A 17,197-nucleotide genomic window follows, 5' to 3' on the forward strand; every position below is an offset into this window, starting at 1 on the left:
TGCTTTTGCACACGTTTTCTCTCGTCAGCCCGATACGATTTCATAGATGACGCCTTCCGTTTCGTCGCTTACCGGAACACTGATCGCCGGCTGCTGAGGAAATGAAATCAATGAAACTAGTACATCGACGGTGGACGAGAAACGATCGGTGATAATCAGATTCCGGAAGAAGCTCTCGATTTTGAGAACTACATTCACGTGATTGATTTGACATAGAGGGTCGGTGAGATCGAAACAATCATTGAACTGCTGTCGATTTGTATTCTGGAACAGTTTCAATATTCCAATTTCTTCGATGACTGTCGGTATATTTCGGTATCCTGATTTGAAATTTCCAACAGACCCCATAGGGTCTGGAGAAAGAATGAAAAATGTGCCGTTTTTTCCAAAATGCCCTTTTGCAAAGATTCCCTTTTGTTCTGTTTTTTGTTTTTTTTTTATCTTTTCGCAGGATGAATTCGATGCCGTTATGAAAGACAGCTATGCAATATGTCATATCTTTTTTAAATTTTATTCAAAACCTCTCGGAAGTCTTTATCGAATTCCTTATCATGCGATTTTATTCGAGCGCTCAAGAGTGCCTTTTCGAAATACTGGCTCAAATCGTTCTCGATTCGTGCACTCTCGTCCGAGACGGAATGAACCTGAACAATGTTTTCTATTTTGCCATTTTCGAATTCCCATACTTAAACGTCTTTCATCGGGATTTCCGAAAACAACGCCTCGACCTTTCGGTGGGTGGTATCCGATGGGCTATATAGAAAAGTGGCAATAACGTATTAAATGCTTTGTTTCTATAATATCCTTGACACCGAAGACTTCCGGTAACTATAAAACAGAGAGAGCTAGATGGATAAAATTTACTTCACAAATTTAACATCTTAAGTATTGATACTTATCAAAATTGGAATCAAATGCGTCAAAGGGTTGACACTCTGTACTTTCATAAGCATGTAACCACGCTAACTGAATAATGCAACAATTTAAATATATGAGATTTGGTATATGATTATTGTGACTACTGACTTACATTTTAGTTTTAATAAATTGGAAACAGCGCTCTAAAGCGCATATTTGATTATCGAGTGCCTATTATTAAATTTCAGGGATGAATCAAAACTATTGCCAAGAATCACGTGATAGCTTCAGTAAAAACTTTAAATTCACGCCAAAGTTCAATATTTCGTAATTATTGTTCGCCAATGTCATACAAGGCATTCTCAGATTTACTTAATGTTTATAATTTTATGTAGAGAAAGGGAGATAACTCGTTTAATAAAGAGTAAGAGAGAAAGTTTTAAGGAGTACTGGATACTTTATAAAATTTTTAAGGCAATTATTTGAAGAAAATTTATAGTTAATTTTGGTATTATCTATATTTTCTGGCCTATTCTATAGATAAAACATTTAAATTAGATTGCCTTAATATCGATAAAAAATAACTCTTTATCCTTTTTAATGACAAAAACTTTCTGTTTGAAAATTTTTTTCTATTTGAATACCTTTTTTTAATTGATGCATTATTTTATGTAATATTACAAAAATTAATGGCTGCGTCGTTATAAGCCTTAATTATGTTTTTGCTTTTAATCCATTTAAAACTAGCCGCATTATGATAGCTAGTTGATTAACTACTAGCTAGTTGATTTAACAAAATTAATAATTATAAAAAAATTTCAATTGAAATTTATATTATATTAACAAATTTGAATTAAATATTTTGTATAACTATATCTTAATGACTTCCTCGGGCAAGTATTTTTAAAATTCAAGTTTTCATAAACTTATAATCCATAACATTTTAGAGGCATTACACCATTCTGCTCATTCTGATTTGCATTTGCCTCATTTTCGATCAATATTTTTTATGTGTCTAATTAAAGCACAAGAAAAAGCTGTAATGTTTAAAAATGGAAGCCCTTATAAAAATTTTCATCTTTGCTCTTTTCTAAAATTAAACAGTAACTGTAGAGCAACAAAGTTTTATTAAAACATGAACAAAGTTCATGATATCTTTTATTGAAAGCGTACTGTATACTGAAACATGCTCAACAAAGATAAATAAGCCAAAACATACATACCTTGATTATCAAATGCTGAAAAAAATCAAGATGAAATATTTGTGGCCACAAAGAAGACGATTTGATTTTCACTTACACGATGTGAAGTGAAAATCAAATCGTCTTTGTTTTGAAATAAGAAATAAGATTAATATGTTTTTTAATTCGTTAAAAATTGGAAAAAATGTATAGCAAAATATTAATATCATTCAAAAAAGACAATTTTTGAATTTTAAGATGACATAAGAGATATTTTCGAGTTGTAATACTTTCAAAAATTATCATGAAAAATGCAAAAATGCTGCTTAATTTTTTTTTAGTTAAAAAAATTATAATTAAAATTTTTAAAAAATTGCTTTACATTCCCCATTTCCACCCTCCAAATTATACCCCTGCCAAATTTGTTAACTCTAAATTTACCGATCGGTTTTGTGAAGCCCAAACACTCCCACAAGTACATTTATTTTTATTATTCACAGAGGTTACGGCTATACTTATACATGTTTTTCTTCAAAAATAAAAAATAAAAATCGGTGTAGTAATTTTTAAGCGCTCTCAATCAATCAATGACGCTTCTTGACTACAACTTAATTAACCCACTGCCTAAACAATCCTGACAAAGGTCTAGATTTAGAAAAGCTCGGTTGGACGTCGTTCAGAAATCAAAAGACTAGACTTTTACCGAAATTGCTTCTTTTTATGCGTTCCTTAACTACAGTTACATGAGTTTCTCACTTTGTCCGGGCAAAGTCACGTCCCCAGCAGAGAATGGGTGATTCCTTTCCATTCGATTTCTATTGTTCTTTATCAACACATCAGTATTTAAATTCTACTTTTCTTTTCAAAGTCAAGAAGAAAAAAAAAATAGTATGGATTTCATTGTAGATGAATGGATCACTATCTCCTTACCTTTAGGTGGGGTACTAGTGGTCATTCCTAGAGCTATATTTTAACTTTATGTTTATGGCCTAAAAATTTGGTCGAGAGTGGACGAACGAAAGGTTTTTCTGCAATTCTAGTTTTTTTATTGATAGAAAATAAACCACCCTCAGTCGATAATTTTGTTTGAGGGGCTCATTAATAAATTATTTAATTTTTATTTATAGCCCTTTTATGGACAAGATTATTTGGATACATTTGTATTGTATTGTATTGTGTGTGTGTGTGTGTGTGTGTTTGCGTCTTTTGTAAAAAATATAGTATTGTTATTATTTTAATAAAATTAGACAAAGATGTGATTTATGTTATTTATGGTTGCTTAATTAATTTTTAAACAATTATTCAAAATCGCAATGCAAAATCATCAGGCTTTCAATTTTTAATCGTTCGTCTGAAATGGAATGGTTGGAATTATAATAACATTTCAACTTACGCTTTCCCAAATTACATAGGCGGTATCTAATTAAACTTCGAAATAGGTCGTACCTTATTAACCTTATTATATTTCAGTTTTAGAATATAATGCAAATATTAAATTGAAAAATAAAAGGAAATTTAAAATATATTGGCATCATTTTCCAAAAGTAAATTGCGAAGCAACGTGAGAAAATTATGATGATTCTTTTATAATTTTAAATAAAACATATTAATAGTATTAAGTAGATAGTATCAAGTATATTTTCAAAATGATGTAGTAACGCCAGTTAGCTGTTGAATTCTGACAGTAAGGAGGTGTGAGCTTAAAAAGATGCATGAGATAGCTTTTAATAGAAGAACTAAAACTTTAAATTCAAAGTCACATAAAAAGTGAGTTGACAATCGAAAACTCGATAGAGAACCTCAACTAGGGAAAGAATATGTTTTGGAGATTTAAAAAAAAAAACACCTTTTAATGAGAAAAACACTTTAGTTACACGACAAAGAATTGGAAATGTAATAAAACTGACTACAAGGAAATTATGCATGAAAGGATAACTGTAGTCAAGTCTGCAGTGGCGTATTAATGAGGGCGGACAAAAGATATTAATCCCGGTCACAATCTTATAGGGTGCCATAAAAATAAAACGTTAGCATATCCCTTTTTAATGAATATGATAAGGGGAAGCAAAGAAAATATGTTCCCGGTACAGTTTGCAGTCACTTTGCATCAAATGAAGATGGGGCGAAAGAATGATATTATGCCACTATACCAATGCAAATCTCTTAGAATTTGTGACAAGAGTCGTATGCAATATTTTTATTTTATTATGTGCTAGCTGGTACACAACTCGTTGCTGCCGCAGAAGAAATAATTTTGGAAAAAATCGTTTGTCATTGAAAATGGCAATTTTGTTTAGTTAAGAATGATAGAAAGAATGATATTTATTTTCTTGTCGATAATGAATATATTCATTTATATTAAATAATCTAAAAAGGAGAAGTATAAATAATATTTTTTAATATTATTTTTTACTTTATTATTCAAGTGCTTCAAGGTAGACAATATTTTTTGTTTTCCCATCTGCAGCAAAAACAAATAAATTTCATGGCGACACATGGGCATCCAACATACAACTGGCCATGTAAAAAACATGGATTTTCTATGTTCAAAACAAAAAGTTGGCAAAGTTTAATTGGGTGAACGGTACGGCAGTGCATAAAATAAGAACAAACAAACATTCATTTTTATATATTAGATATGATAACTGTTTAGTTTATAGGCACTATGCCTATAAACTTCGTGCAAGTGAAAGCAAATAGAGATGCATAATCCACGATTTTTTGAATAACAAATAATTTTTCCATTGTTATTTTTAAATATTTGCTCCAAATATCTATTATTTCAACCATATTATTGATTAAAAATTATTCATTAGTATTAAATTAAAATTTATTAATTGTAATTAATACTTAATTTACTAATTTAAGCAACGTGTGATTAAATTAATTTATCTATTTCAGCTTACTTCTTAAATTTGATTTTTTTTTTCAAAACTATTTATTTAATTTCTACTTCATATTTAATTTCTACTTCATTGGAGTAAACCATTTTCTGAAAAATTTGAATTAAATATATATGTCATTTCTTTAAAATGGTGACTTTAGTTCTCTGTTCTACCAATAGATGGCGCCAGCAGTAAACAGAATATATGCAATCACACAAGGTTATGAAATCACACAAAAATGATTATGGAATAGAGCATCATCAAATGCGAATATTGGAAAGTCAAGGTCACTCCCATGAAGTGGAACGGTGACTTCGCACTTTCCAGTGAAGTCACCGCTTCGATAAATTTCAGTGATATACAATTCAATGATACGATAATTCGAAGAATAACAGGCCCGTTCACTTCAATGGGTAAGGGACTTTCCCTATTCATGATCGAACTCTTGTTCGATAGCTTCCATTGGACAGATCGTATCGATTGTTACTTTCTATAGTGATCCAAGACCTGTAATCGGAATATCACCAGTAAGATCGTATCAAAGATTTGAATCACACCCCTCTTTGAAAAATATTGATCACTGGTATTTGTGACATTTTAATATTGGTTACGTAATAACCGCTCGTAAAATATTCTTCAACCCAAAAAGCAAATTGGAAAAGTTTTATCGCAATCGGTTGAATAGTACAGCAGTGCATAAAATACGAACAAACAAAAATTCATTTTTATATATTAGATTATATTATCTCGATACATACCTAGCTACAATCTTTATTTGTTATGTTTCCCTTAAGCACTTCATATCAGCATATTTCCAAGAAAATGATCAAATTTATTTATCTTTGAAAACTTCATATCCTTCCGAAATTGTATTTTCATTAATTAAAAATAACTATGGTATACTATTATAATTTGAGATTAACTTAATTTAGTAATAAATGAAAATTGCGGCCATGAATTATCTCAATGGAATTGATTCGATAGTTTCAATAAAATAGGCTAATTCGTCGCATTAATGCTCATCAAGAATAAATCTCAACATATGCATGCGACCATTTTTATGCATTTTTGGTGAATAGCATATAAGCCAGTTAACAACTCTTTTACCCGAACGATCGTTTTGGTATAATTGTTAAGTTATTGGACTGCTAACTAAAAGGTCCCAGGTTCTATCCTCACGCATCACGTACCGCTAAACATTGTTACCCATTATTTACTACTATAAATAACATAGCCGCCTTTGTCGACCAGTTTCTTTGCGCAAAATCTTGACTTTTTCGTTTCTTAAATGATTAATATGGAATGTATTTCTTTTCTTCTTATTTTTTTTTTTTTTTCATTTTTTTTCCGAAAAAAAAATACAGCATTTCACCTTGTTGTTTGATACGACTGAAAAACATGAATTCCATTGAATCTGTTTTACGCAAATAAAAAAAGGCATATATTGAAATTTACTTATATGAAATGAAAACGGAGGCAGTGAAAATCCTACTGCAGAGTTAATGATTGCTAAAAATACAAATGGAATGTTTTCGTCGGTGAGTTTTAATTCTATCACATCATTTAAAAACATTATTTCAGATAGTGTATTAAATTGTATTAAAAATATTATTAAAATCAAGAGAAAGCATTCTACGGAAATGAAACTGATATCATTAAAATGGTAATCTTTTTAGTCTTAAGATAATACAAAGCTCATTTTTCTAAGACCATTGTTTTGGAAGACATGAATATTAGTTCATAATGATTACAGCTGGACTTGTTAATGTATGGTTGCCAAAACTGAAATATTTTGGAGATTGTTTCCTAAATGTAATCGTGATAATTTTTTAAGGCAATTTGAAAAGACATTTGCTACATTTTTGGAATTTATCCAGGACAACGGAATTTTGCCGAGTTTTTAGACGATTGGAACGACTTTGATGTATTTTGTGAAAAGCCATGCTGAAACCTATCTGAAGTTTTACTACGATTTTTTATCTGGTGACAATTAAGTCTATTTTTGCATTGGATTAAACTTTTTGTTTGAAGCTAATATCTTGCTTTCTTTTATATCATCTTTCCTTTGACTGAAAGGACCTTTTAGGAACTCTCTCTAGATTATTTCTAATTATATTTCATGCCTCTTTTAATTATCTAAGGGAAGCGTTAATTTCAATTCAGTTTAAAAACGTTCAAAGAATAAAGCAGTTTGAATATCGTATCAAGGTTTGTTTAAATTTGAATATTGTCATTCGACAACAAGTGATAAACACTATTTTTGAGATACGTTCACTAGCTTTTTATATATATGTCGAATCTATTTTTATCGTAATATATAAAGGTTTCTTTTACTAATATAATCAAATCAAAATGATATACTCTTTGATTATGAATACTCATTTTAGAACGCTTTGATCTTTAATTCGAAAAATACTTTTATGGTGGTTCATATTCTTATTTATATTATACAAAATTTTAAAAAGAGGGAATTTTTCAACCTTTGAGAACCAAGTATTATAGTGAGAACTGTACCGATTTCGTTTCTAGAACTAAGTTGAAAGGAAATGTGACAAAATATGAATTTCAGATTTAATTTCCGTCATTTTTTTTTTTTTTTTTTTTTTTTTTTTTTTGTAAAAGATAATTTATTCTGTGAAACTGTAGGACAAACTATTGGAAAGCGATTTTTTTTTCACCTCGGTTTCGAGCAGATATGAAATTATTTAAAGATTTTTTTAAATCATCTTCCCCTCCCCCTTTTTTTCGACGAAGTTCAATAGTTCAAAAAACAATGGAGATAAAATATTTATCTAGCATATTTTCTTGCGTAATAATACATTGTAAATTGCTATAGTTTCGCTCACATTAATATAGAAATCCCAATATATAAATAGAATAAAAATAAAAAATACGTAAATCTCAAAATTTATATTTTTAAAGGATTACATAATAAAGTTATCGAAATTCTGCGCCTAATTTATAGGTTCCTTTAAACCTTTAATCTTTTTATTTTTATTTTGAGCTTTTCTTTTACATTAATAATCTTTTTTCATCCCCCTTATTTTGTCAAGCGTCCGGGTGCTTGCTGTAGTGGCATATTTCGATGGCCAACCTAACAAGTTAGATATGATTGTTAAAATCAAATAAAATGCACAAATGTAAAAGACAAAAACAGATTTAATATGAATAAAATGAGCTGCTTGAAAGCAATATAAAAAAAACATTAGTACAAAAAGGAATATTATTTTGACAACCACTAAAATAGCTAATAAAATTGGAATAATTAAAAAGCTGGATGAAAAGCGCAGTGCCATTGTAGATATTGAATTTATTAATATTTTGGTGAAAAGCTTATAAGCCCGATAACTGCTACGAAACACAGGCAATTGCTTTTATCTTGTGATCTTGTTACTCGGCTGCGAACCACAAGGTCCCAGGATCTTCCGTCGTTCAATTCAATCCGCTACAGTATATTTTTAACAGCCAGGATTAGAGATACATAATCCACGATTTTTTGAATAACAAGTAGTTTTGCTATTGTTATTTTTAAATATTTGTTCCAAATATCTGTTATTTCAATCATATTATTAATTTAAAATTATTATTTAATATTAAATATAAAATTTATTAATTGTAATTAATACTTAATTTATAATTTAAATAACGTGTGATTGAATTAATTTATCTATTTCAGCTTACTTCTTAAATTTAATTTTTTTCAAAACTATTTATTTAATTTCTGTATTGGAGTAAACCATTTTCTGAAAAATTTGAATTAAATATAAATGTCATTTCTTTAAATTGTTACTTTATTTCTATATTCTACCAATAGATGGCGCCAGCAGTAAATGGAATATATGCAAAGTCAAATCACAAGCAATTAAGAACGATTTGTATGGAACAGTGCATCAACACATACGAATACCAGTAAGACCGGTTACTCTCATGAAGTGGAGCGGCGACTTCACACTTTCCAGTGAAGTCACCGCTCCTATAAATTTCAGTGATATACAATTCAGTGAAACGATGATTCCAATAACCGGTCCGTTCACTTTTCAATCCGTTCACAGATTTCTCCTTTTCTGTTATGTTCGAGATAGAGATGCATAATCCATGACTTTTTGAATTACAAATAATATTGCTATTGTTATTTTTAAATATGCTTTCCAAATATCTGTTATTTCAATCATATTATTAATTAAAAATCATTACTTAATATTAAATATAATATTTATTAAATGTAATCAATACTTAATTTACTAATTTAATTAACGTGTGATTGAATTAATTTATATGTTTCAGCTTACTTCTTAAATTTTACTTTTTTCTCAAAACTATTTGTTTATTAGAGTAAACCATTTTCTGGAAAAGGTGAGTTAAAAATAAATGTCATTTCTTTAAAATGTTTACTTTAGTCCTATATTCTACCAATAGATGGCGCCAGCACTAAACCGAATACATGTAATCAAAGTCAATCATGTCATGAGCAATTAAAAATGATCTGTATGGAATAGTGCATCATCAAATACGAATATCAGTCACTCTCGTAGAGTGGAGCGGTGACTTCCAACTTTCCAGTGAAGCCTCGCACTTTCCGGTGAAATCACCGCTCCGATAAATTTCAGTGATATGTAATTCAATGATACGATACGATAATTCCAATAACCGGACCGTTCACTTTTCTATCCAATCACAGATTTCTTTCGAGAACTTCTATTGGACAGATCGTATCGATTCTTACTTTCCATTAAAGTCACCGCTCCAGCAAATTTCTGTGATATCGTATCGATTATTACTTTCTATCGTGATCCAAAACCTGTAATCGAAATATCATCAGTAAGATCGTATCAAGGATTTGAATCACACCCCTCTTTGAAAAGTATTGATCACTTGTATTTGTGACTTTTTGATATTGGTTACGTAATAACCGCACTGAAAATATTCGTCATGCCTATCAAAATATCACCAGTAAGATCGTATCAAGGATTTGAATCACATCCCTCTTTGAAAAGTATTGATCACTTGTATTTGTGACTTTTTGATATTAGTTACGTAATAACCGCTTGTAAAATATTCGTCATCCCTAGCCGGGATATCTATGTCTATGATCGTTTCATTGGGAACTAATAAAAAATTTATTTCCAACATTTTTCATGAATCATTTAGCTTTGAATGACGATATCTTAGAAATATGCAATCTTTATTTGAAAATTTCCTTTATTATTTCTTACATATCAATGACCATCATGAATTAGAGGTAAAACCGTAAATTTTTTATGTGTTTTCGCTGCTTCATTTGGCAGCGATTCTCGCCGGCATTGTTTGTTTACGTTTGAAATGTGTGTTGAATCGCTTTTAAAAACGAGTCTACATGACATATTTCATCATCGTTGTCGCTGAAAATTTTCACGCAATTCTAATAATTTTGTAACACGTTAATCTTTTTTATGTAATTTATTTTAAAAACAACAACTTGTAGTATTGAAAATTTGTAAGTGTGTTATTTTGTTTGTGAGATCAAAAATATGTTTTTGTGATTATTTTGAATAATAAAATTAAAAAAATAAATCTGTACATGGTAGTTCATAAAGGAATTTTAAACTATTTAGTTAGAATAAAAAGGAGACGTATGAGTTATTATGAAAACAAATGCTTCTTTCACTCCATGATAAAACTGTGACCAATCATATTTATTCTGAATTTTATGTATTCATAGAAAAAAAAAGTCCCAAGATGTAAGAAATAATAATCTCTTACATCTTGGGACTTTTTTTTATTGATTGCATTATATCTATTTATCGGAGTACTTGATACTTGCAAATACAATAATATTCTTAAAGAATTCATGTTGCTTAAGGCTACCTATGATTTATTTTAATTAAAGACATCTTAAACAGTGAGTCATAACTTAAAATATGGCCATTCTTTATAATATACTAACAAATATTTCGAATTCAACTTCTTTAGGATTGTTCAACCTTCTTTATCAAAATTAGTGGGGAAAATTTTTGAACCTTAAGCTATTAGATTTAGATGTAATAAAAAGTATTTTAAATTAATTTTATATGTATAGTTAATTATCCAACATTTTTTTTTCTTATTTTAAAATATTGAGCCATGAACGATTTTTACATTTGAAAAGATGATCTAACTGGAAAAAATTTAAAATCTCAACTATCATAGCAATCCAACAAAGAAGAGAAATTGTTCAAATAAAAGTACTTTTCTTCATTTAAAGGCTAAGGTTGTAAAATAATTGTAGATCTTTCCCAGTAAGTACAAAACAAAAAGAAAAGGATTCTTATTCTTTTCTCCCTCTTTCTTTCTTTCTTTTTTTCTTTTCTTTTCTTTCTTTCTTTTTTTTTTTTTTTTGCTCTAAAAAATGTGTCTCAAGATAGATTTTTACTTTTTTTTTTTTTTTTTTTTTTGCAGTTGAAGTATAAAAAAAGTTAAAGTACTATATCTTAAAATTAGTCTTTAGATTTTAAAGAGTTGGAAAAAGTTGAGATTAAATTGTTTATCAATGTACATGATGACTGAAACATACAAGAAAACTACACAGAGGGGAAATATAGTACATTGAATGTATTTCAAAATCATGGTTTTGGATCCATTTTGCCAAAAACATCATATTCTGAAGCTGTAATCAAAAACAGCATATTGTATTCATATGTGAAGAAATCAAAAGGAAAACATCCCTGCTACTTATTTTCGGACATGTTAGAAAGAAAAAGTAATGTTAGATTGTTGATTATGTATTTAAATATTATATGTAAGATGTAAGTAAATCAGTAGTTGTTGCATTTCTTCATTATCTTTATATAAATAATTCTTGTAAGAAATTTTAAAAAAATCACATTCAAAAGTGATTGCCTTAGTTAATTAAAATCTTCAAACTCTCGAGTGGCAACTATTATAAAATGTAAAAATATAAATTTTTGAAATAATTATAAAGAATACGGGGCTACAGTGAATGAGCCACCACTGTGATTTAAATTAATGCAAATCAGATTCTTATTTTTGATCCATCTATAAATTGTGTTTTTTGCTTAGTCTACCAATGATAACTCCATTCAGTATTCGTAATTTTAGTTTTATATTATTTATTAATTTTTTTTCAATTATAAAATATAATGAATATCTTACAGTCATCTCTCAAATTAGTATTATTGTAATTGCATTTTGATTTCTTTGCCATTTTGTCTTTGGTTGAAGAAAAATGATATGATTGTATGCAAAATCAAAAGTTTTAGATTTCAGCAAATGACCAATTTTGTGAAAAAATGACAGTAAAGAGTCATCAGAAATACTGAACTCCTTCAAAAAGTTTACCTTTTATATATTTTATTTTAGAATAATAATTTTAAGATATTTGTCTACATAAATTATTTCTAAAATATTAAGATTAAATCTCACTCTCTCATTAATTTTGTATATATTTATTCAAATGCTCTATGATTCATTTATTATCTGGCTTTCCAAATTCAGTTTAAAAAATAATAAAATCCCAATTAAATATGAAAATATCATTATGTTTATGATAAACATTTATTTGTTATATTTTATAATTTATTATACTAATATTTTCATTTAAAAAAAATAATGTATTTTGAATATTCTTTTATACATATTTTTAGTGTAAAGAATGGAATCAAGCTGTAATTCTAAACACTCCTTAGATGATCTAGAAGCAGAGTCTCCAAATAAAAAACAGTGTTTAGAGTCTGAACTTTTGCTGAATAATAAATGTGATGAAATTCCTGGTTCTGACACACTTGCTTTTGATCAGAATGAGAAAACTTTTAAGAGAGCATCTGAACATGATGTTGGTATCACAGAATATCTGAGTGACTTACCTGGATTTAAAGCAGTTATGAAGGAAAGGTATACTATCAAAAGCATGTTTTTTAAATGAAATTATAAATTGTTTTTTTATTTAAATTCTGAATTTATGTTTATTGTAACAACTGTTCTTGTAAATCAGCCAATTTATAAAATCAGTTATTAATAATATTTCCTAATGAATAATTTTTAATATTCTTTTTTATGCTACTCATTTATGCTTATATTAAGCATTTATATATACCTTTTTAGTATAAAAATTGAATTATAAATCTTGTAATTCTGCTGAAAAATATTTAAATTCAATTCGAGTCAAAATTTAAAAAAAAAAAAAAGAAGAAAAGAATGGTATATCAATGTCCAATGATGATCTTTGTTTTATGATGTTTCTTCCTCAAAAAAAGGGGGGGGGGGGAATGAATTCTTGCAATTTTTTTTTTTTTTCCAAATACAGGGCAATTTTTACAAATCCTATTTTAAATTATCTATATTATTTGAATGCTTTGCTTGTCAAATAGTAGTAAGTGGTCTTCTCAATATATTATGAAAGAGAGCCTACTTTCATTGGAACTTGACAACAAAACAATAGTGTGTAACAAAATTGGAGACCAGTTCTCATTTTTTTTGGGGGGGGAGGGGAATGAGGAATTTGTGCTCAATAAATTATCCACTACCCTTGTAGCATTGTAAGTTTACTGGGATTTGGACCTTTGGCAATAAAACTTGGCACGCATCTAGAGGGGTGACAGTTTATTCGTAAACCCAGTTTTGCATATTTAGCTGCATTTCCGGTCGAGCTAATTGGTGATAATGGAATTGCAGAAGTAAAATGCACAGCATCCTGTGAAAATATTACTTCAAAGGAATCAAAGCTAAAAAATTTTCATTTTGGAAATTAAATAAAGGTAGAAAATAAAAATCAAATATTATTTTCAAGTGCAGGGCCAGAAAAAAAAACACACACACAATAAGAATGTTTTCGTAGCTTTTTCCCCTCTGGATATTTTTATAACTGTATTTTTTAAATATATATATAATTCAGAAATCAATGCTATTTTGTCGTTTTTTTTTTTTTTTGTTTTTTTTTGTAAAAATTTTATGTGATCTTGTACATACATTTATCTTATTCATATATCTTGCAATAAATGGTAATTAATTCTATTATTAATAGAAAAGTAAGACCGTTTTTATCAGAAAAATAAATAGCAGAATTAAATTCATTTAAAAAGAAGTAAGATATAAGAGAATCTATAGCTGTTTTATTTACTAATATTTGAACAATCTCATATTTCTGAATGAATTTTCTTGAAAATTGCTATTATCTGTACTAATAAAAGGGAAAAAATGCGTGTGTATATATATTACAATAGTTCACTAAGCAATATCTTTATTAAGAAACTAGCCACCTTTGGTGACCAGCAGTTCGCCAGTATAGAAGATCTCTAAAATTTTCAATTATATATTTGGTGTAACTTGATTTCTTAATAGCTTTTTCTGCAAAATATTTAGCTCTCAAAGTTTGAGAGTTATATAATTCAGTCATAACTATTATATAGGCCTTATATAGTTCTGTTCATTGTATTACTTACTAATTTCTGTTGGAGCTAATAAAATTTGCATGTTAAATTAGAGTAGAAATGTTAAACTGCAATTAATATAAAAAATTTTTTTACTGAAACCAAGCACATCTTTTTTGAATATGAAAATTGAATGCAGAGTTGCTCAGCATTGAAGTTGTATATGCAGTGCAGAATAATTTTCGTAATTTATATAATATCTTAAAGAAGTATTCAACAAAAATTTCTCTAATTCATCGTAAAATTCAGTTTTTAGTTTTAATTTCAAAACATCTAAATGATGCAAATGAAAATATTTTATTTGACTTCAGTCAATAAATGTTCTTATGAAAAAATTATGAAGTTTAAATTTTACACAGTATTTAAAAATATACACAGTATTTTTACACATTATTTTTAAATATGATTCAAAGGTTAATGTAAAAGGGTAAACATGTAAAAGGATTACAAAGGGTAATGTAAAAGAACCTATGTAAAAATTTTAAATTCTTAATTCATCGGAGCATTTATTGACTCAAGTTACATAAAATATAATTGTTTAGTTCATTTAGACCATTTTGTTAGTAGATGCGTGCCCCTTCTTAAAATTAACTGATAGGTGCCAATTACAGTGATTATCCTATAGATATATTAAACCAAGTTTGTCTTAAATTTAATTGTTTGATTCAATTAATAATATAGATATTGTAAAGGGTCATAGAAATCTTTTCCTCCATTTACTTTTTAGAAAATATATTTCACATTTTTTCGCTTCATACAGACACTTGCTGAAATTTGCACTTTTATTTATTTAATTTACAATAATAGTTGATTTATTTTTTAATTTGAACTTCTGTCAATGTGATGGCAACAGGTTGATAAAAGCTAATTTTCTCCCATTGATGTGCTCATGCAGATTAAATTTTATTTTTATTTTGTGCGAAATACATTGTTAAAAAATATGGTTAAAATATTTTTTTAAAAACATGTTACAAATAGAAACTTAATTTGTAGATTAAAGTATTGGTATCTTTAAAAAGATAATTTTTTGAGCTTTATCTTGGTGCAAAAATGAGTTTTATGCTGTAATTTTTTCGGAAGTTATAGCGTTGTAATTTTTAGAAAGTGTACCCATTTTTAAATCATGTTACTCCTTAATGTAATAAATTATTGGATGTATAAGGATCATTGTTAGTGAAATTAATTAATATTAGATAAGAATATTATCTGTAATGCTCATAAACAATGCTGAATGAGAATATTTTTGCATTAGTTGAAATTTAAACGCTTTTATTTTTCAAGTTCCCATTTTTGTTGAGATTACTGAAAATTAAGAGAAATGCATTGTACAAAAAGCAGAATGGTATAAGGTTTTAGTACAGTAGTAAATATTACATGCCCAATAGAATTTGAAGTTCAATATGCTTTTGTGAGTAAGCGATCAAGAACAAGATAAGTAAATTTTAGCAACCCTAAATCTGAATTATAAAATTAAGGTGGTCATTGCTTTCATAAAAATGTTTTAAAAATGCTTTTTAATGTGTATTAGCATTTGTGTAACAATATATTTTACGACTATTTTTCTTCAATTCATGGTTATATAGGAGTAATCATAATTTCTATTTTGAAAAAAAAAAAAAAAAAAAAAAAAAAACCAACATTCCTACCAAGTTATTTAATTTAATCTCTCAAAACTTTTTATTTAATTTTTGTTACATACAAATGAACAAAAATTGCTAATAAGCATTCAGAAATGCGGAACAATCTTGACTATGCTGAATGCCAGAGAGAAATGTTTGCAGTTTTTTGTTAAATGTAAGTGACCATATTATGCATATTGTGAAATATTGAAAAAGAATTATTTAGAAATTATATTCATTTTTTAAAAAAATTTCTAGTGCCTTTTTATCATTTCATATTATTTTTTGATGTAGCATGTTTAGATGTTGCATTTAAATGTCGTTTGCGGTACATTGGATTATGTATAGTTAAATTTCTCTTGAAAATTAACCAGCAGCTGATTTTAAATTATTAATATGATTCCTATTTAGCCAAAACTCATATTATTTTGCAAAAAAAAAAAAAAAAAAACCCCTTATTTGAACAGCTTTAACGTAAAAAATATATTAGCTCATTTCAAGTATCAGCTTGTGGAATGCATATACATAAAAGCATACATACATATAGAAAAAACTAAACATTATTGATATCCATTTAAATTTGAATTTAAAGCCCTTTATATATATATATATATATATATATATATATATATATATATATATATATATATATATTATTTTGTTCTCGCTCTCATAGTGATTTGATCACCATTTGACGTACATTGTAAAATTGCCAAATCTTACTTGCAAAGATAAAGTTTATAATGTGGTAGCCTTTTTTAAGGCTTGAGCGGAAAAGACACCTTTTAATGAGGTAGGGGAAAATTTATAGAGCTCAAGTACCACACAACCTATTTTTTTATTCATTTTTGTTTTGTTATTTTATTGTTTTTCTCTCTCTCAGTACTGGGCATGTGTATGTCAAATATCATTGAAAAAATTACCTAATTATTATTTGAGCTGTTATATGTATATGTATGTTATATAATATATTATGTGTTTGTAACCTGACATTTAGATGCTAGTATATTATAATAATTTACTATGTTTTAATTACTTCTACTATTTTTTTCACTTGAATTTTAGATATTCTGATTTTATTGTGAATGAAATAGATATTGAGGGAAACGTTGTCAGACTGACAAATTTGGAGAAACCTAAAAATCCTGAAAGTGATTTGAAAGTAATTATTTTTATATTAATAGATTTAATTTCTTCATTTCTTTATCTGATTTCTCTTATTATATTTTCAAACAATTATGTGTTCATGTGCT

The 17,197-nt window shown here is 27.7% G+C and overlaps 1 protein-coding gene across 2 annotated transcripts in view; it reads left to right on the top strand.

Moving 5' to 3' along the window:
- The first annotated feature begins 9,780 nt into the window (after window positions 1-9,780).
- LOC129988595 (pseudouridylate synthase 7 homolog) overlaps window positions 9,781-17,197 on the top strand; it is a 29,316-nt gene continuing 21,899 nt past the window's right edge. Inside the window, exons 1-3 of one of the 2 annotated variants that reach the window (XM_056096854.1) lie at window positions 9,781-9,917; window positions 12,544-12,790; window positions 17,010-17,106. In XM_056096854.1, coding sequence (XP_055952829.1) covers window positions 12,552-12,790; window positions 17,010-17,106 — 336 coding nt within the window. In that variant the 5' untranslated portion in view covers window positions 9,781-9,917; window positions 12,544-12,551. Of the gene's footprint in view, window positions 9,918-10,222; window positions 10,398-12,543; window positions 12,791-17,009; window positions 17,107-17,197 lie in introns of those variants that run through there. The other variant, XM_056096853.1, reaches the window with a different exon arrangement.

Source organism: Argiope bruennichi, chromosome 10, assembly GCF_947563725.1.
Source record: "Argiope bruennichi chromosome 10, qqArgBrue1.1, whole genome shotgun sequence".
NCBI classification, from domain to species: Eukaryota; Metazoa; Arthropoda; class Arachnida; order Araneae; family Araneidae; genus Argiope; species Argiope bruennichi.